We start from the raw sequence: 22,313 nt of genomic DNA, 5'->3' as shown, positions 1-22,313 counted from the left end.
TTGGGGTTTCCCTTTACCCTACTCGCCAAGGCCTTCTCATGCCCCCTTCTTGCTCTTCTCAGCCCCTTCTTAAGCTCCTTTCTTGCTTCCCTGTATTCCTCAATAGACCCATCTGATCCTTGCTTCCTAAACCTCATGTATGCTGCCTTCTTCCACCTGACTAGATTTTCCACCTCACTTGTCACCCATGGTTCCTTCACCCTACCATTCTTTATCTTTCTCACTGGGACAAATTTATCCCTGACATCCCTCAAGAGATCTCTAAACATCGACCACATGTCCATAGTACATTTCCCTGCAAAATCATCATCCCAATTCACACCCACAATTTCTAGCCTTATAGCCTCTTAATTTGCCTTTCCCCAATTAAAAATTTTCCTGTCCTGTTTGATTCTATCCTTTTCCATGATAATTATAAAGGCCAGGGAGCAGTGGTCACTGTCCCCCAGATGCTCACCCACTGAGAGATCTGTGACCTGACCCGGTTCATTACCTAGTACTAGATCTAATATGGCATTCCCCCGGTCAGCCTGTCCACATACTGTGACAGGAATCCATCCTGGACACACTTAACAAACTCTGCCCCATCTAAACCCTTGGAACTAATCAGGTGCCAATCAATATTAGGGAAGTTAAAGTCACCCATGATAACAACTCTGTTATTTATGCACCTTTCCAAAATCTGCCTCCCAATCTGCTCCTCTGTATCTCTGCTGCTACCAGGGGGCCTATAGAATACCCAGAGTAGAGTAACTGCTCCCTTCCTGTTCCTGACTTCCACCCATATTGACTCAAAAGAGGATCCTGCTACATTGCCCACCCTTTCTGTAGCTGTAATAATATCCCTGACCAGTAATGCCACCCCTCCTCCCTTATTTCCCTAATAAATACAGATGCAAAAATCCCATTTAAGATCTCCCTCATTTCTTTTGGTTCTGCACATAGCTGACCACTCTGATCTTCAAGAGCACCTTATTTACTCCCTGCTTCCTATACATGTCATACAACTCCTTCTTCTGCTTTATCAGAGTTGCAATATCCCTTGAGAACCAAGGTTCCTTATTCCTATTCACTTTGCCTTTAATCCTGACAGGAACATACAAATTCTGCACGCTCAAAATTTCTCCTTTGAAGGCTTCCCACCTACCGATCACATCCTTGCCAGAGAACAACCTGTCCCAATCCACGCTTTTTAGATCCTTAAACAACAGGAATTCTGCAGATGCTGGAAATTCAAGCTACACACATAAAAGTTGCTGGTGAACGCAGCAGGCCAGGCAGCATCTCTAGGAAGAGGTGCAGTCGATGTTTCAGGCCGAGACCCTTCGTCAGGACTAACTGAAGGAAGAGTGAGTAAGGGATTTGAAAGTTGGAAGGGGAGGGGGAGATCCAAAATGATAGGAGGGGGAGGGATGGAGCCAAGAGCTGGATAGGTGATAGGCAAAAGGGATACGAGAGGATCATGGGACAGGAGGTCTGGGAAGAAAGACAGGGCGGGGGGGGCACCCAGAGGATGGGCAAGGGGTATAGTCAGAGGGACAGAGGGAGAAAAAGGAGAGTGAGAGAAAGAATGTGTGTATAAAAATAAGTGACAGATGGGGTATGAGGGGGAGGTGGGGCATTAGCGGAAGTTAGAGAAGTCGATGTTCATGCCATCAGGTTGGTGGCTACCCAGACGGAATATAAGGTGTTGTTCCTCCAACCTGAGTGTGGCTTCATCTTTACAGTAGAGGAGGCAGTGGATAGACGTGTCAGAATGGGAATGGGATGTGGAATTAAAATGTGTGGCCACTGGGAGATCCTGCTTTCTCTGGCGGACAGAGCGTAGATGTTCAGCATAGCAGTCTCCCAGTCTGCGTCAGGTCTTGCCAATATATAAAAGGCCACATCGGGAGCACTGGACGCAGTATATCACCCCAGCCAACTCACAGGTGAAGTGTAGATCCTTTCTCATTTCTTCAAATTTGGCCTTCTTCCTGTTAAGAACCTCAACCCTAGGACCAGATCTATCCTTGCCAATGATCAAGTTGAAACTAATGGTGTTATGATCACTGGAACCAAAAGGCTCCCCTACACAGACTTCTGTCACTTATCCTAACTCGTTTCCTAACAGGAGATCCAATATTGCATCCCCTCTAGTTGGTCCCTCTGCATATTGATTTAGAAAAGTTTACTGAACAGATTTTACAAACTCTAAACCATCTGGACCCCTAACAGTATAGGAGTCCCAATCAATGTGTGGAAAATTAAAATCCCTTACCACCACAACTTTATGTTTCCTGCAGTTGCTTGCTATTTCCCTGCAGATTTGCTCTTCCAATACTCGTTGACTATTGGGTGGACTGTAATACAATCCCACTAATGTGGCCATACCTTTCCTGTTTCTCAGCTCCACCCATAAGGACTCAGTAGACAAGCCCTCTAATCTGTCCTGCCTAAGCACTGCTGTAATATTTTCCCTAACAAGCACTGCTACTCCCCCACCTTTCATTCCTCTGCCTTGATCTCATCTGAAACATCGGAACCCTGGAATATTAAGCTGCCAGTCCTGCCCCTCCTGTAGCCAAGTTTCACTAATTGCTATAACGTCATAATTCCACGTGTCAATCCATGCCCTCAACTCATCCGCCTTCTGGTTGCTTTCCCTGTCATACCAGGATGTCGTGCACCCGGTCAGAGACATCCCGGACCCTGGCACCCGGGAGGCAACAAACCATGTGGGTGTCCTTCTCACGTCCACAAAATCTCCTGTCTGCTCCCCTGACTATAGAGTCTCCAATGACGACAGCTCTCCTCTTCTCCGTCCCACCCTTCTGCACCACAGGGTTAGACTCAGTGCCGGAGGCCCTGCCACCGTGGCTCACACCTGGTCGGTCGTCCCCGCCAACAGTATCCAGGACGGTAAACTTATTATTCAGGGCAATGGCTACAGGGGTGCTCTGCCACTACCTGTGTGCTCACCTTCGCTTTCCCCCCTCTGACAGCCTAGGTGTGACTACCTCCCTGTAGCTCTCATCTATGACTGCCTCATTCTCTCTTATGAGTCGAAGGTCATCCAGCTGCTGCTCCAGATTCCTTACACGGTCTTCCAGATCGCCCAGCTGTATGCACTTCTGGCAGATGTGGCTCTGCGGGAGAGGGGAGTTCCCCCAAGACTGCCACATCTCACACGAGAGGCACATCACCATCTCAGGAGACATTGTAAAAACTAACTGCGAGCTAGCTTGTCCTCCGCCTCCTCTTGTCGAAGCTTCTTGAGTCAAAGCCTCAAAGCTCCACTCCTTCACTGGCCCACTCACTCACTGGCCAGTTTCCACAGGCTGCTTCGCTTGAGCTATCCCTCTATTTATCTGTTTGATCTTTCAAAATGTTTGGTCACCTGACCTCGACTGCCCAATCAGCTGCTTTCTGTTGAGTCTGAGCTATTCAAATCTTGATTGTCTAATCAACAGCTTTCTGCTGATCTATTCAAATCTTGATTGAATTGATTGCACAGACCAACTGCCAAAACTGCCAGAATCTCTCGAGTCAAAGCCTCAAAGCTCCACTCCTTCACTGGCCCACTCACGCTCTGGCCGCTGTTAAGTCGTCTGAAAACTTCGAGCCTCTGATCAGCCCTCCGACACCGAGTACCGAGCATCATCTCTATCCGAGCGATTCGACCTCAGCCTTGTTTGCCAGCAGCTGGCAAAGCCGGGGATTTTGAGGCCTTCCCTCTGGAAGATTCTCGATCACCCAGTAGCAGCGGCAGCGAACCGGCGTTTCAGAAATTTCTCCAGATGTTCCTCTGTGCTTTCACGTCTGTCTCCATCAAATCAGAATTGTCCACGACCCCTATTTAACAGACACGATATCATTTTCACCGGAGAGCTGCGCACGCACGGCGCGCTGTTATCTCCTCCTCCCGCCTGCAAGATTGGATTATTTTCCTTCGGAGGTGACTAATCTGAAGTTAAAAAGCAACGTATGTAGTTAACTTTGTAACACTCTGTTGGCATATTGCATCTTAACCCCAGGGATTGGATTGGAGCCAGGTGGGCTAAATTGTGTCAGGTTTGGCTCAGTATATCTGTTAAGGTAATGGCTACAGCAGGCTGCACAGTTCTGGCTGCCATACAACAGGAATAATTTGGTAGCATTGGAGAGAGTGCTAACCGTCTGACATGGCCTCTGGACCAGACAATTTCAGAACAAGAATGTGAGATTGAGATTGTTCTCCTTGCACAGATCACCCTTATAGGAATATTGAATACTGTATGGTCGCTGACAGTACAGGATCCTATTCACTAAGCTTCAAAATGAACACAAAGAAGGTGGGCTCGGGCGAATGCTGCGAATTGTAGTCAGAGATCCATTTGTCTGATTGTCATTCTGACGTAGAACAAAGATTTCACAATGCATCAGAGAAACAGGAGAAAAAGCCCTGTGGTCAGTGATGTATGAACCATGCTGGGGAATTCAGTTACTCCTATGTAGCATCACATAGTCAACGATACCACAGAACAGCAAAAGGACTTGCACAACTATTGTTCAGCCTGGTCCCCAGCGGCCTGCACCCAGACCACAACTCTCAACCCCCAATCATTATTGTGCTTATCCAAAATTTCCTTAAATGTTGAAATCGAACCGGCACCACCGTTAGCTGCTCGTTCAGCACTCGCGTCACCCTATAAAAGAAGATGTTCCCCTTAAAAATCTCACCTCTCACACTTAACCTATGACCGAGTTCTGGTCTCACCCAACCTCAGTGAGGAAAAAAACACTGCTTGATTTCTTGATCAATGCACCTCATATTTTCCATACCATTATCACATCTCCCCTCACCTCCCACGTTCCACACCTTTCAACCTCTTTGGCCTTTCCTTATAACACAGGTCCAGCAGCCTTGTAAACTTTTTCAGTACTCTTTCATTGTTAATAATATCATTCACTGTCTGTCAGTGACCAGGACTGAAGGTAATACTCCAAATTTGGTCACAAATGTAGAAGACAACTTCAACATAACATCCCAACTTCTCTACTCAATACTTTGATTTATGACCCTGCTTACCTGTGATCCTACTTACAAAGAAACATAGATCAGAATTCCCAGAGCCCTCTTTTCTGCCTTACTCCTCAATGTCCTGCTGTGCACGAGGTAACGCTGCTTCTCCCTCCCAAAGTGCAACGACGCACGCTTGCCTGCATTAAATTACATCCAACAGGTTTTCAGCCCGGCCGGATCTCGCTGCAAGATTGGATAGTCTTCCACACAGTCTACCACACCCAATATTGGTATTACCTGTAGCTTTGCTAATCCAGGATCCATATTATGATTGAAGTCATTGATATAATTGAGACATAACAATGGGCACATCAATGGACGTGCCCTCCTGCTCATAATCTCCAGTTCATTTGCCAATCTTAACTTGGTGCACAGAGCCCCAGCTGATATGATTGTCATAGTCATACTTTATTGATCCCAGGGGAAATTGGTTTTCATTACTGTTGCACCATAAATAATAAATAGTAATAGAACCATGATAGTTAAATAGTAATATGTAAAATTATGCCAGTAAATTATGAAATAAGTCCATGACCAGCCTATTGGCTCAGGGTGTCTGACCCTCCAAGGGAGGAGTTGTAAAGTTTGATGGCCACAGGCAGGAATGACTTCCTATGATGCTCTGTGCTGCATCTCGGTGGAATGAGTCTCTGGCTGAATGTACTCCTGTGCCCAACCAGTACATTATGTAGTAGATGGGAGACATTGACCAAGATGGCATGCAACTTGGACAGCATCCTCTTTTCAGACACCACCGTGAGAGAGTCCAGTTCCATCCCCACAACATCACTGGCCTTACAGATGATTTTGTTGATTCTGTTGGTGTCTGCTACCCTCAGCCTGCTGTCCCAGCACACGACAGCAAACATGACAGCACTGACCACCACAGACTCATAGAACATCCTCAGCATCGTCCGGCAGATGTTAAAGGAACATACATCAAAGTTGCTGGTGAACGCAGCAGGCCAAGCAGCATCTATAGGAAGAGGCGCAGTCGACGTTTCAGGCTGAGACCCTTCGTCAGGACTAACTGAAGGAAGAGTGAGTAAGGGATTTGAAAGCTGGAGGGGAAGGGGGAGATGCAAAATGATAGGAGAAGACAGGAGGGGGAGGGATAGAGCCGAGAGCTGGACAGGTGATAGGCAAAAGGGGATACGAGAGGATCATGGGACAGGAGGTCCGGGAAGAAAGACAAGGGGGGGGGGTGACCCAGAGGATGGGCAAGAGGTATATAGTCCAGACCTAATCAGTTCCCCTCTACCACCACTCTGCTCCGTCTAGCGGAATTAGTCCTTACTCTTAATAATTTCTCCTTTTGCTCCTCCCATTTCCTCCAAACTAAAGGTGTAGCTATGGGCACCCGTATGGGTCCTAGCTATGCCTGCCTTTTTGTTGGGTTTGTGGAACAATCTATGTTCCGTGCCTATTCTGGTATCTGTCCCCCACTTTTCCTTCGCTACATCGACGACTGCATTGGCGCTGCTTCCTGCACGCATGCAGAACTCGTTGACTTTAATAACTTTGCCTCCAACTTTCACCCTGCCCTCAAGTTTACCTGGTCCATTTCCGACACCTCCCTCCCCTTTCTAGATCTTTCTGTCTCTGTCTCTGGAGACAGCTTATCCACTGATGTCTACTATAAGCCTACTGACTCTCACAGCTATCTGGACTATTCCTCTTCTCACCCTGTCTCTTGCAAAAACGCCATCCCCTTCTCGCAATTCCTCCGTCTCCGCCGCATCTGCTCTCAGGATGAGGCTTTTCATTCTAGGACGAGGGAGATGTCTTCCTGTTTTAAAGAAAGGGGCTTCTCTTCCTCCACTATCAACTCTGCTCTTAAAAGCATCTCCCCCATTTCATGTACATCTGCTCTCACTCCATCCTCCCACCACCCCACTAGGAATAGGGTTCCCCTGGTCCTCACCTATCACCCCACCAGCCTCCGGGTCCAACATATTATTCTCCGTAACTTCCGCCACCTCCAACGGGATCCCACCACTAAGCACATCTTTCCCTCCCCCCCTCTCTCTGCATTCCGCAGGGATCGCTCCCTACACAACTCCCTTGTCCATTCGTCCCCCCCATCCCTCCCCACTGATCTCCCTCCTGGCACTTATCCATGTAAGCGGAACAAGTGCTACACATGCCCTTACACTTCCTCCCTTACCACCATTCAGGGCCCCAAACAGTCCTTCCAGGTGAGGCATCACTTCACCTGTGAGTCGACTGGGGTGATATACTGCGTCCGGTGCTCCCGATGTGGCCTTTTATATATTGGTGAGACCCGACGCAGACTGGGAGACCGCTTTGCTGAACATCTACGCTCTGTCCGGCAGAGAAAGCAGGATCTCCCAGTGGCCACACGTTTTAATTCCACATCCCATTCCCATTCTGACATGTCTATCCATGGCCTCCTCTACTGTAAAGATGAAGCCACACTCAAGTTGGAGGAACAACACCTTATATTCCGTCTGGGTAGCCTCCAACCTGATGGCATGAACATTGACTTCTCTAACTTCCGCTAAGGCCCCACCTCCCCCTCGTACCCCATCTGTTACACCTTTTTATTCACACATTCTTTCTCTCACTCTCCTTTTTCTCCCTCTGTCCCTCTGAATATACCTCTTGCCCATCCTCTGGGTCACCCCCCCCCTTGTCTTTCTTCCCGGACCTCCTGTCCCATGATCCTCTCGTATCCCCTTTTGCCTATCATCTGTCCAGCTCTTGGCTCTATCCCTCCCCCTCCTGTCTTCTCCTATCATTTTGCATCTCCCCCTCCCCCTCCAGCTTTCAAATCCCTTACTCACTCTTCCTTCAGTTAGTCCTGACGAAGGGTCTCGGCCTGAAACGTCGACTGCGCCTCTTCCTATAGATGCTGCTTGGCCTGCTGCGTTCACCAGCAACTTTAATGTATGTTGCTTGAATTTCCAGCATCTGCAGAATTCCTGTTGTTAGATGTTAAAGGACCTCAGTCTCCTCAGGAAATAGAGACGGCTCTGACCCTTCTTGTAGACAGCCTCAGTGTTCTTTCCTAGTAGAAAGGATTCTTTCATTCCCCTCTTACTCCTATTTACAGAGCTCATGTCTCATGTCAGTGTAACCATCGTCAGCTCAAATCCTGTGGAAAACAATTCAGCTGTACTCATTTGTGATACCAAGGCCACAGCTCAGAGAGGACATGGTTTAAAGACAACAGACCCATCCAGGATAATGGCAGAATATCTCTGTCTTCAGATAAAGCGAATCTGACCATACCCTGTGTTCGCAGAAATGACGCAGGAAGGTATAAAAGTATTGTAAGCAATGATTACAACAGCGGCAGTGCAGAGGTCTAGCTACAAGTTAATTATACGTGTGCAGGTAGCTCATTACATTAGTTTGCATTCAATGTCGGTTATCAGAAAAAAAGAATTTTTTTTCCAATTTCATCTGGATGGACCAGACAAGATCAGGATTCAGCCACGGGGCCCAGCTGTAGCAGAAACTGTTACAACTCTGACATTAAGTTGTTCTGCCCAGTCAGTTCCCAGTGCTGAATATAGATAGTACAAATGATCTGCACACAGGACAGGACTACACCATCAAGTTATTAAGGAAGGTTGACGGTGGAAATTATACTTGTCAGGTTTATAACAAAGAAACCAAGGAAAACAGCAGCTTTCTGCAAAGGTCACTGTACGAGAGAAGTAAAAGTTTCCATCTATATTCCACTCCAGTCGACCTCCTAAGCAATTTTTATTTTTCAATTGTCACGCTATGCCGTTCTGTCTACTATGGTCATCAGGGTCAGTGAATCTGGAGCAGAGTAACATAAATAATGAATAGCGTGATGGCATTATTTAGTAGACAATTTGTCTCAATTGTTAATTTAAGTCTGCAACAAATAATGTTCCATGCCATGTTTGCCAGAGCTTTGGTGACTGAAGAACAGGAAGAACATGTCGGTTAAAATAACGGAGAGCCTTGTCTGTTTATCTACCCCAATAACCGAGGGGCATACCGTGCCCAGGCTTGTAAGCAGGATCGTTCAAAGCCGGTCTTCACAGTGCAGCTTCATTTAGCATCATGGACTATTGGAAAATGAAGCCTCTAAAGTTCTGAGAAGTAGAAAGGTTTCTCAGAACACAGAACCCTGAGCAGTACGAATGTAACTTCACGAAGTTAAGGAAACCACCCCCGTGGGAATAAAATACAGTTGCTGGACAAACCAAACAAACTAATCTTGGAGTGTTTACAGAGTTTCAAGGAACACAGCGTTCAGGAGTATTGCCAGAAAACGCTGGAAACACTCAGCAGGTCAGGCAGCGTCTGTGAAAGGAGAAACAGCGGTTGACATCCCAATGAGGGACGGGGAGGCGGGAGAGCAACAATGCGACACTTGAATGTGAAATGAACCATCACTGGAGAGGGATAGAATTCTTCAACCAATTCTGACAGAGGATTTCCATTTGAATCATTTCTTGCTCCACTGAGGCTACCTGACCGCTTGAGAGTTTACTGGGATTTCCTTTCCTAAAAATCTAATATTTCCAGCATCTCCAGCGTTTGCATTCTCTTTTTCATAAAATTCTGTTAAATCCAAATAAACCGGTAAAAGAAACTAACTTTTCAGTTAATCCTCCCTGATGGACAGAGGACCAGTGGTGAACACACCCAGCGATAAAGCAGCCAGCATAATCAAAACCCCACCCACAATGGACATTCTCTCTTCTCTTCTGCTACCCTTCCCCTTGGACAAACAATACAAAGCGTGAAAGCACCTACCAACAGGCATCAGGACAGGTTCCATCTCATTGTTAATGGACCTCTTGTCCGATGAGATGGAATCTTGCCTTTACAATCTCCCTGGAGTGTTTGCCTGTGCTGTGCTTTTTTTTTGGTAGCTGTCACACTTTATTCTTCATTGTTACTGTTTTACCTTATTCCAGCCCAATGTACTGTGTAATGATTGATCTGTGTAAACAGTATGCAAGAGAAGACATGTACCATGGTACATGTGACTGTAGTAAACCTTGTACCACTCTGCAGCACTGGACACATCGGAAGCATGCCCGGTCTGTGGGAGTGGGATGGAGGTGATCACACTGCTGGAAGATAGCATGGACTCAGAGGGCTGAGTGGCCCACTTGTGTTGGTATGACATGGTTTGGAATCTCAAGGAACTCCGCATGTTTGTTCCCAGTAGTGTTTTACTGTTGTTGTTTTTCTTTTGGCATTACTTTGCCAGAAGAGTGATTTTAATACTGCATTGTACTGTCACTAAATCATTCTCTCTACATGAAAACTGGAGTGATACAGAATCCGTATATATCTTGCAATTTGCTGTTTTGTGGCAGTAGATTGCAATACAACATAAGAAAAAGAACTATGAATCATGGTAAGTATATGGAACAATAAATAACGAAGTAGTGCAAACAGAGGGAAATAGTAAGTAGGTATTCATTATCCAATCAGAAATCTGATGTAGAAGCTGGTCCTGAAACGCTGAGTGTGTGTCTTCAACCTTCTGTGCCTCCTCCATGACGAAAAGATAACTTGGTCTTTATGATGGGGGATCCTAACGATGGGTGCTGCCTCAAAACATTGCATTTCAAATGTGCCCTCGATGCAGGGGAACAGAATGCCCATGATGTTTACAAATGTCAGCAGCTTTTTCTGATCCTGTGCAGGGGCCCCACCTCCTCAACTGCCAAGTAGGGCGCCTCCGTTATGTCTACAGACACTGATTCACAGCAACATTATGTGACAGATGTCAGCTCCCTCCTTGCCTATCAGACTTAAGGTTGAAGTTAATAGCGCTCAAAAACTATAACGTATCTTCAAATATTTTCTGAAATTTCAGCTGAGTTTTATTTGAAATAACTTTTCTTGAAATGGGCGTCTTTTGACATTGCAAATCAAATAAGCCCTGCACTTTCCTGCTACTGTTTATCAGTTGACTCAAACCACAAGCAATATCAACTTCAGGTAGTTATTTAATGATAAAACAGCAACCTGTTATAACAAGGGCAGAAATGTAGTCATTCAAAGTGGAGAGAGGCTCGTAAATGTATGTGATGGATTGACGGTGGTATTGATCTCTCTCTCTGAGTCACAGTCTCAGAGAGAGATACAGCGCAGACACAATCCCTTCAATCTGCGCTGAACACAGTGCCCATCCAGCTACTTCCCATTTCCTGTGTTCAGCCCATGCACCACCGAACCCCATATCCTTATCCAGGTGTTTCTTAAACGATACGATTGTACCTTCCTCAGCCACTTCTTCTGGCAGCTCGTGCTATGTACTCATTACCCTGTGTCTCGAGTTCTTTTACATCATTCCCTCTTACCCTAAACACGTATGTCCTTGTTTTGGACTACCAGACCCTGGATAAAAGACCTTACCATACACATTTTCAGTGACATTTGTAACCTTCATCACCACTCATTCTAAAGCGGGTCTTCATGTCCTGCCAAACATCCTTGTATTTACTTTTACTGTACTCTTTCCAGATTAACTTAGACCATAAGACAACGGAGCAGAAGTCAGCCATTCGGCCCATCGAGTCTGCTTCGCCATTTTATCATGAGCTGATCCATTCTCCCATTTAGTCCCACTCCCCCACCTTCTCGCCATAACCTTTGATGCCCTGCCTACTCAGATACCTATCAACCTCTGCCTTAACTGCACCCAATGACTTGGCCTCCACTGCTGCTCATGGCAACAAATTCCATAGATTCACCACCCTCTGACTAAAAAAATTTCTTCGCATCTCTGTTCTGAATGGGCGCCCTTCAATCCTTAAGTGATGCCCTCTCGTACTAGCCTCCCCCATCATGGGAAACAACTTTGCCACATCCACTCGGTCCATGCCTTTCAACATTTGAAATGTTTCTATGAGGTCTCCCCTCATTCTTCTAAACTACAAGGAATACAGTCCAAGAGCAGACAAACATTCCTCATATGTTAACCCTCTCATTCCCGGAATCATTCTAGTGAATCTTCTCTGTACCCTCTCCAACGTCAGCACATCCTTTCTCAAATAAGGAGACCAAAACTGCCCACAGTACTCCAAGTGAGGTCTCACCAGCGTCTTATAGAGCCTCAACATCACATCCCTGCTCCTATACTCTATTCCTCTAGAAATGAATGCCAACATTGCATTCGCCTTCTTCACCACCGACTCAACCTGGAGGTTAACCTTAAGGGTATCCTGCACGAGGACTCCCAAGTCCTGTTGCATCTCAGAACTTTGAATTCTCTCCCCATTTAAATAATAGTCTGCTCATTTATTTCTTCTGCCAAAGTGCATAACCATACACTTTCCCAACATTGTATTTCATTTGCCACTTCTCTGCCCATTCTTCCAATCTATCCAAGTCTTTCTGCAGACTCTCTGTTTCCTCAGCACTACCGGCCCCTCCATCTATCTTCGTATCATCAGCAAACTTAGCCACAAAGCCATCTATTCCATAATCTAAATCGTTGATATACAACGTAAAAAGAAGCGGTCCCAACACGGACCTCTGTGGAACACCACTGGTACCCGGCAGCCAACTAGAATAGGATCCCTAGGATCCCTTTATTCCCACTCTCTGTTTCCTGCCAATCAGCCAATGCTCTATCCACGTATGTAACTTTCCTGTAATTCCATGGGCTCTTGTTAAGTAGCCTCATGTGTGACACCTTGTCAAAGGCTTTCTGAAAATCCAAATATACAACATCCACTGCATCTCCCTTGTCTAGTCTACTGGTAATTTCCTGAAAAAAGTGTAATAGCTATGTCAGGCAGGATTTTCCTTTATGGAATCCATGCTGAGTTCTGCCTATCTTGTCATATGCCCCCAGCTACTCCGTAACCTCATCCTTGGCAGTCGACTCCAACAACTTCCCAAACACCAATGTCAAACTAACAGGTCTATAATTTCCTTTTTGCTTCCTTGCCCCCTTCTTAAATAGTGGAGGGACATTTGCAATCTTCCAGTCCTCCGGAACCATAGCAGAATCTATCTACTTTTGAAAGATCATCGCTAATGCCTCTGCAATCTCCACAGCTACTTCCTTCAGAACACGAGGGTGCATTCCATCTGGTCCGGGAGATTTATCTACCTTTAGCCTATTCAGCTTCCTGACTACTTTCTCTGTCGTAATTGTGACTGCACACACTTCTCTTCCCTGCCACCGTTGATAGTCCGGTATACTGCTGATATCTTCCTAAGTGAAGACTGATGCAAAATACTCGTTCAGTTCCTCCGCCATTGGCTTATCTCCCATTACAATTTCTCCAGCATCGTTTTCTATCGGTCCTATATCTACTTTCACCTGTCTTTTACTCTTTATACACTTGAAAAAGCTTTTCATATCCTCTTTCATATTATTTGCTAGCTGCCTTTCATAGTTAACCTTTTCCCTCTTAATGACCTCCTTAGTTTCCTTTTGTAAGCTGTTAAAAACTTCCCAGTCCTCTGTCTTCCCACTAATTTTTGCTTCCTTGTATGCCCTCTCCTTTGCTTTAACTTTGGCTTTGACTTCTCTTGTCAGCCACGGTTGCATGTTTTTCCATTCGAAAATTTCTTTTTTCCGGAACATACCTGTCTTGCAGCTTCCTCACTTCTCGGATACACTCCAGCCACTGTTGCTGTGCTGCCTTTCCCGCCAGTGTCCCTTTCCAGTCAACTTTGGCGAGTTCCTCTCTCATGCTGCTATGATTTCCTTTACTCCACTGAAACACCGACACATCAGATTTCGGCTTCTCTTTTTCAAATTTCACAGTGAACTCAATCATGTTATGATCACTGCCTCCTAAGGGTTCCTTCACCTCAATCTCTCTAATCACTTCCGGTTCATTACTGAATATCCAATCCAGTACAGCCGATCCCCTAGTGGGCTCAACAACAAGCTGTTCTAAAAAGCCATCTCGCAAACATTCTACAAATGCTCTCTCTTGAGATCCAGTGCCGACCTGATTTTCCCAATCCACTCACATGTTAAAATCCCCCACAATTACCATAACACTGCCGTTCTGATAAGCCTTTTCTATTTCCTGTTGTTGTTGTTCATCCATCGTTGTCGTCGATGAAGACCTCGACACCATTATGATGGTGTCGAGACTAGCGTGTGATTTGGATTTAAGTGAGGGAGAGTTGCGCAAGTGTCAGCCTCACTCTCTCATCCCAATTCCCAACTGGATCCAGTGGCAAGACAAGAGTCAAGACGGCTGGAGATGGGACTAGGTGCAGTGGATGACCAGGACGTGGTGTGTCTTGTTCTGCTCTACACGTTCCACGACGCTTGCAGAGACCGCCTTCTTGACCGTTGGACCTTCCATTGGTCTTGTCCGCTCAGTCCGCCGGAGTCTGTCTTCACATGCTGGGATAGACAACTCCCTATCTCACCGAGGGTTTGAGACCCATCAGCTACCCTCAGCTGGTTTAGCCGGCTTGTTGAAGCCGTTGCCCGGGGCGTGGCCGCTGTCGCATGCAAACAGCTACGGAGAGCCACAGGTGAGAGCTGAGTGCCAGGTGGCGACCAAAGGTGGACTAACCACCCTGAAAAGGATGCGACATGTTCCCCCACCAGAGGTGCTACCCCTCCCTGACACCCCATACACCCCTGTTGTAATTTGTAGTCCACATCACTGCAGCTGTTTGGAGGCCTGTATGTAACTGCCATCAGGGTCCTTTTACCCCTGGGATTTCTTAGCTCAACCCATAAAGATTTTGCACCTTCCGATCCTATGTCACCTCTTTCTAATGATTTGATATCATTTCTTACCAATAAAGCCACGCCTCCCCCTCTGCCTACCTTCCTATCCTTCCGATACACCGTGTATCCTTGGACGTTCAGCTCCCAGAGACATGCATCCTTTAGCCAGGTCTCAGTGATGGCCACAATATCATATCTGTCAATCTGTAGCTGTACAAGAAGATCATCCACTTTAATGCTTATGCTGCATGCATTTAAGTATAACACCTTAAGACCAATATTTGGTATTTTTTTCTTTGATTGCACTGCAACTTTATTGCACTGCAACTCATCCCAATGGCTACAAATTTGCCCCATCACCTGCCTGTCTTTCCTGACATCTTTACTGCTCACTATCTTAGATTTATTTCTGTTTTCCCCTTCCTCCGCTCTGTCATTCCGTTTCCCATCCCCCCTGCCAAATTAGTTTAAACCCTCCCTAACAGCTCTATTAAACTTTCCCACCAGGATATTGGTCCCCTTCGGGTTCAGGTGTAACCTGGCCTTTCTGAACAGGTCATATTTCCCCCAGAAGAGATCCCAATTATCCAAGAATCTGAAGCCCTGCATCCTGCACCAGTCTCTCAGCCACGCATTCATCTGCCTGATCCGACTATTCTTGCCCTCGCTAGCCTGTGGCACAGGTAGCAATCCTGAGATTACTACCCTGGGGGTCTTGCTTCTCAGCTTCCTTCCTAACTCTCGGAAATCTCTCTTCAGGACCTCCTCCCTTCTCCTATCCATGTCATTGGTACCAACATGTACGAAGATAATTGGCTGCTCGCCCTCTCCCTTCAGAATATTCTGGACCCGATCCAAGATATCCAGTACCCTGGCACCTGGGAGGCAACACAGCATGCGGGTATCTCTATTAGGCTCACAGAATCTCATGTCCGTTCCCCTGACTATCGAATCCCTTACGACTACCGCATTCCTCTTCTCCCTGCTTTCCTCCTGCACAATAGCGCCAGGCTCAGTGCCAGAGACCTGGTCACCGTGAGCGTCCCCTGAGAACTTCTTATTTCATAGAAGAGTGTGACCAGGAGTGTAGATGGTCCAAGGTGTTTGGGTGATAGTCCGGCAGATGGTTAAAAATACAGCAGCTTCTCTCCTAGTAGATGGAGTTGGCCAATATCCTGTGAAAGGGTGGGGCACTCTGAGGGCTTGAATGACGCATCCTTACTCCTGTTACCTGTGTTTCTATGTAATCCACTGTGCAGAAAACCACACTGGAGGCAAAAGTCCAGAGGGTTCACAACATACCCTGGAAACTTCAGCATCTTCTTCCGGTGAGAGAAGGCAAATTTCTCTTGTCATGTCTTTTGAATGGTGGGGGCGGGGGTCCTTGTGTGGAAAATATCAATTTTAGTAGGAATGAGAGGACAATTAATTGGCAACACAAGTGGAAAGGACACATATCATCCGTGCCTTCATCGGTCTGGGTGTTGAGCAGGGAGGTCATGCTGCAACTATACAGGGTACTGGTGAGGCCGCACCTGGAGTACTGCATGCAGTTCTGGTCTGCATACTTGAGGAAGGATATACTGGCTTTGGAGGCAGTGCAGAGGAGGTTCAACAGTTTGATTCTAGGGATGAAGGGGTTAACCTATGAGGAAAGATTGAGTTGCCTGGGACTATACTCTCTGAAGTTCGGAAGAATGAGAGGGGATCTCATAGAAATGTACAAAATTTTTGAAAAGAATAGATAAGATGGAAGTAGGACAGCTGTTTCCATAGTTAGTTGATGCTAGACATTGCCTCAAGATTCAGGGGAGAAGATTTAGGACGGAGATGAGGAGAAACTGTTTTTCCCAGAGAGTGGTGAATCTGTGGAATTCTCTGCCCAGGGAAGCAGTTGAGGCTTCTTCACAAAATATATTTAAGATACAGTTAGATAGATTTTTACATAGTAGTGGAATTAAGGATTTTGGGGAAAAGGCAGGTAGATGGAGCTGAGTTTACAGACAGATCAGCCATGATCTTACTGAATGCTGGGGCAGGCTCGTTCTGCTCCTATTTCTTACGTTCTTATGTTGAGTTTAAAGTTTGGGAAGTAATGATGCAGTGTATGGGGCTTTGTTCAGGTCTCGTCTGGAGTGCTGTATGCGAGCTGCTCACCGCATCACTGGAAGAACATGGGGGTTTTTGTGAGGGGGCTGAAAATGTTCAGCTGAATGCTGCCTGGAGGAGAGGTTGGACAAAGCTGGACTGCTTTCTATGGAGCATTGGTGGCGGAGAGGAGTCCTGATGAGAGGTTTTATAAAGTTACGACAGAAGTGGATAGAGTGTTTGTGCCACTGAGGAAATGTCACCCTGGAGACCATGATTTTATGAACCAGAGCAGAAAATTTAGACAAGATGTGCAGGACAAGTTTTATTTTTAAACAGAGTGGTGCATATCTGGAAAGGGCCCCCATGGGGCTGGTGGAGGGAGACAGGGTGCAGATGTTTAGGAGGCACTCAAACACACACAGGAGCAGAGGATGAATGTATGATATAGGTGCTCTGCAGGTGGAGGTGCGTTTTCAGTGGCGCCATGGTCGGCAGACATATCAAGGGACAAAGGGCTTATTTGTATGCAGGGTTCTCAGTAATATTAACTGTAATGTTAACTGCTAATTATAAAATGGCTTATCTGAAGTGTTCTAATGAAATGGCTTCTCTGTAATGTTAACTATGAGGTAATGTTCTCTGTAGCTGAAATGTTTGAGTTATAACTACTGATAACGGGGGGACTAACAAATGGGGGTCTTGTTATTCTATCTGTATGTGTGGGACCCGGGGTTGGTGCACGCAAAGTTCGGCGAGGAGAAGCGAAGAGGGAGGACGTGCGGGAAGCGCTCTGGTAGACCACCGCGGGTTGCTCCCAGTCCGAGGGTCGTGGAGTTTAGGGGAAATCAAATGGTGGACCGAGGATATTGCGTGAGCTCCAATGTGTGCACGAACTGTATAATCTGTATTCTTGGCACCTTTTTATTTTATATTTTTGTTACTCCACTAACCCCATTGTCACCGTGAAATTTATGAAGTGTAATTGTTTAAACGTGCATTGTATATTGACTGATATTTTACGGTGTGCATTTGTGCCAGGGTGCATACGCAAACGTGAGACACAGTTTGGTGGTTAGATGGCGGTTTCCCCTGGACCAACGTGGGTTGATAGAGCTGAGTATAACATGTATGATATACTGCTGCAAGTTCTGTGTTTCATTCCCAGTTAGGGAATAGTTCAGTCTCACAATTTCATTGACAAATGTTCTGATTTGTAAATGCTATAAGCCCTTTCTATTGTGAACAATCTCCACCCACCAAAACAATTCCCCCCACTGAGTTTTCTACTAACACACTGAACACAGTTGTCTCTGACCCACACGAGTGCTTTGGGATGAACACCTGAGCTTCTGAAAACAGAGGCAAAAGGCAATCCAATGAGTGTGCTGTTTAATCCATAAATTTTGTGGGTTAATTTAAATATTAAATAGACTGGATATAGGAGTAAAATCATGTGAGCACACAGATAAAAATTGGTCACAGATTTTATTCACCGGAGTGGGGACATTAGTAATTATAGGGCATAGGTTGAAGGTGAGGGAGAAGAGATCTATTAGGAACCTCAAGGGCAACATTATCGCTTAGAAGGTGATTGGTATATGGGACAAGTTGCCGGGGTAGAGGCTGAGACAGGGACGGTAACAACGTTTAAAATTTATGTGGATAAGAAAGGTAAAGGTGTGGCTAGGTAGAGGCTGAGACAGGGACGGTAACAACGTTTAAAATTTATGTGGATAAGAAAGGTAAAGGTGTGGCTAGGTAGGAGCCAAATCTGGGCAACTGGGACTACCTTGAACTGTAGTCTTAGTCAGTGTAGGCCAGTTGGAATAAGGACCATGTTTCCACGCTATATAGCAAAATACCTTCTGTGTCCAACTAAGATTTTGAATCTGCATTTGAGATTGTAATTGTAATAAACCAAAACCCCTAGTTAGCAAAGTTAATCAAAGTAGAATAGAAATTTACTGTGTCTTGTTCCATTGGGTTACTATAAGTGGACAAGACCCAACAATATCGGAGCAGAATTGAGCACTGTAATTCCATTGTGGCTGGTTTATTATCCCTTCAGCCCCATCCACCTGCCTTCGGCCTTCTTCCCACAACTATTAATGCTCAGACTAATCAAGAACCTGTCAAACTCCGCTTTAAATATACATAATAACTTGGCCCCTCATCCGACACAGATTCACCAACTTCTGGCTGAAATCCCTCCTCATCTCTGTTCACTGTAGGAAGCATCCTCTCCACAGCCACTCTACCTCGGCCCTTCAGTTACTCAGTAGTTTCCATCATATCTCAGTATCTCCTCGTCATCATTTTGCAGAACTCTCCGAGCGGACTGTCAGGTGGAGCGATAGCCAGGAATGTGTTTGGGGTCACCGCTGGAGTGGTGCTGGTGTGTGGTTAATTTTCTGATGCATCTGGGGAAAGGCAAACAGGCAAATATATTTCAGTCAAACCTTTCCTGCTTGTTGACAGTACTGTCCAGTGCCTGACGTCCCAGTGTAACCAGAGATTGCTCTATTTCACACGTCGTTCTGTGTGTCATTCCAGCTTTAACCTTACTCACTGTCAGTCAGTGTTCATTGCCATCGCTGGTGTTGTCTACAAGCTCTGCTCCTGTGAATCAGACAGGGGTCTGATGAATTCTGTGAAGGGGTCAGGCTGAGCTGGTAGTGACTTTCACTGCTTTGTTACGAATGACTTTTTTTTCCCGCTTTCCGCTTCATGTACGGTTTTTAACAGGCCCCTGCAAGAGACTGAGTATCAAATCTGCGCCATTGGACACATGGCATCTATATTAGAGTGAACTCATTCCTCTAAAATAAATTCCTTTCATATAGATGTCATGTGTCCAATGGCAAGGCACCACCTCGGTGAACCACTGCATTCTGTGTGGTAAATGTCCCCTTAGAAAGCCCTGAGGGACTATAAATCACCACGTGGCACAGTGGGTGGAGCCGCCAGCCTGCAGTGCCAGTGACGTGGGTTTGAACCCGACCTCAAGTGCTGTCTGCCTGTTGAGTTTGCTCTCTCTTTTCCCGCGTGAGATTACCCCCACGTCCCAACAAGATGCACGTTGGTTTTATCACTATTAATCAGTCATTAGGTGGAGCCTTTGGGGATGTGAGGAGCAATGAGAACACCAAGAATTAGAGGTAGGGGTTGTTAAATCGGCCTCTCGAACGTGTCCCACAATTCAATGCCATAGTCATAGTCATACTTTATTGATCCCGGCGGAAATTGGTTTTCGTTACAGTTGCACCATAAATAATAAATAGTAATTAAACCATAAATAGTTAACTAGTAATATGTAAATTATGCCAGGAAATAAGTCCAGGACCAGCCTATTGGCTTGGTGTCTGACACTCCAAGGGAGGAGTTGTAAAGTTTGATGGCCACAAGCAGGAATGGCTTCCTATGACGCTCCGTGCTGCATCTCAGTGGGATGAGTCTCTGGCTGAATGTACTCCTGTGCCCACCCAGTACCTTATGTAGTGGATGGGAGACATTGTCCAAGATGGCATGCAACTTGGACAGCATCTTCTTTTCAGATACCACCGTGAGAGAGTCCAGTTCCATCCCCACAACATCATTGGCCTTACGAATGAGTTTGTTGATTCTGTTGGTGTCTGCTACCCTCAGCCTGCTGCCCCAGCACACAACAGCAAACATGATAGCACTGGCTACCACAGACTCATAGAACATCCTCAGCATCGTCTGGCAGATGTTAAAGGACCGCAGTCTCCTCAGGAAATAGAGACGGCTCTGAACCTTCTTGTAGACAGTCTCAGTGTTCTTTGACCGGTCCAGTTTATTGTCAACTCATATCCCCAGGTATTTGTAATCCTCCACCATGTCCACACTGACCCCCTGGATGGAAACAGGGGTCACTGGTACCTTAGCTCTCCTCAGGTCTACCACCAGTTCCTTAGTCTTTTTCACATTAAGCTGCAGATAATTCTGCTCACACCATGTGACAAAGTTTCCTACCATAGCCCTGTACTCAGCCTCATCTCCCTTGCTGATGCATCGAACTATGGCAGAGTCATCAGAAAACTTCTGAAGATGACAAGACTCTGTGCAGTAGTTGAAGTCTGAGGTGTAAATGGTGAAGAGAAAGGGAGACAAGACGGTCCCCTGTGGAGCCCCAGTGCTGCTGATCACTCTGTCAGACACAGTGTTGCAAGCACACGTACTGTGGTCTGCCAGTCCTCAGCTCCCATTCTGTCCCAATCCCCCTTTCCTTTAATCTTCCATGCACCAGTGATCCGTCCTCCACCTCACATCAGGACCAAGAAATCCAGAGATCCTCCACCCTCTGCCAGAAGCACCCATCTCTCAAAGTGTTAAATGATTGCTGCTCCTGCCTACCTGCACCTGCCATAGAAACCATAGAAACCATAGAAACTACAGCACAGAAACAGGCCCTTTGGCCCTTCTTGGCTGTGCCGAACCATTTTCTGCCTCGTCCCACTGACCTGCACACGGACCATATCCCTCCATACACCTCCCATCCATGTATCTGTCCAATTTATTCTTAAACGTTAAAAAAGAACCCGCATTTACCATCTCGTCTGGCAGCTCATTCCATACTCCCACCACTCTCTGTGTGAAAGAGCCCCCCCTAATGTTCCCTTCAAACTTTTCCCCCCTCACCCTTAACCCATGTCCTCTGGTTTTTTTCTCCCCTTGCCTCAGTGGAAAAAGCCTGCTTGCATTCACTCTATCTCTACCCATCATAATTTTATATACCTCTATCAAATCTCCCCTCATTCTTCTACGCTCCAGGGAATAAAGTCCTAACCTATTCAACCTTTCTCTGTAACTGAGTTTCTCAAGTCCCGGCAACATCCTTGTAAACCTTCTCTGCACTCTTTCAACCTTATTTATATCCTTCCTGTAATTTGGTGACCAAAACTGAACACAATACTCCAGATTCGGCCTCGCCAATGCCTTATACAACCTCATCATAACATTCCAGCTCTTATACTCAATACTTTGATTAATAAAGGCCAATGTACCAAAAGCTCTCTTTATGACCCTATCTACCTGTGACGACACTTTTAGGGAATTTTGTATCTGTATTCCCAGATCCCTCTATTCCACTGCACTCCTCAGTGCCTTATCATTAACCCTGTACGTTCTACGTTGGTTTGTCCTTCCAACGTGCAATACCTCACACTTGTCAGTATTAAACTCCATCTGCCATTTTTCAGCCCATTTTTCCAGCTGGTCCAAGTCCCTCAGCAGGCTCTGAAAACCTTCCTCACTGTCTACTACACCTCCAGTCTTTGTATCATCAGCAAACTGGCTGATCCAATTTACCACATTATCATCCAGATGATTGATATAGATGACAAATAACAATGGACCCAGCACTGATCCCTGTGGCACACCACTAGTCACAGGCCTCCACTCAGAGAAGCAATTCTCTACCACCACTCTCTGGCTTCTTCCATGGAGCCAATGTCTAATCCAATTAACCACCTC

The 22,313-nt window shown here is 46.1% G+C and overlaps 1 protein-coding gene across 4 annotated transcripts in view; it reads left to right on the top strand.

Moving 5' to 3' along the window:
* The window catches only part of LOC134345912 (uncharacterized), a 46,894-nt gene that overhangs the window by 11,552 nt on the left and 13,029 nt on the right, over positions 1 to 22,313 (top strand). For 2 of the 4 annotated variants that reach the window (XM_063047253.1, XM_063047255.1), the window contains exon 3: positions 15,989 to 16,057. The exons of the other annotated variants lie outside the window; for them this stretch is intronic. In XM_063047253.1, the coding sequence (XP_062903323.1) occupies positions 15,989 to 16,057 (69 nt within the window). The remainder of the gene's footprint in view (positions 1 to 15,988; positions 16,058 to 22,313) is intronic. 4 annotated transcript variants of the gene reach the window in all.

The sequence above is a fragment of the Mobula hypostoma genome, chromosome 4 (genome assembly GCF_963921235.1).
Source record: "Mobula hypostoma chromosome 4, sMobHyp1.1, whole genome shotgun sequence".
Lineage (NCBI taxonomy): Eukaryota > Metazoa > Chordata > Chondrichthyes > Myliobatiformes > Myliobatidae > Mobula > Mobula hypostoma.
The sequence above is the reverse complement of the archived record's forward strand: the minus strand, read 5'-3'. Positions and strand labels throughout refer to the sequence as shown.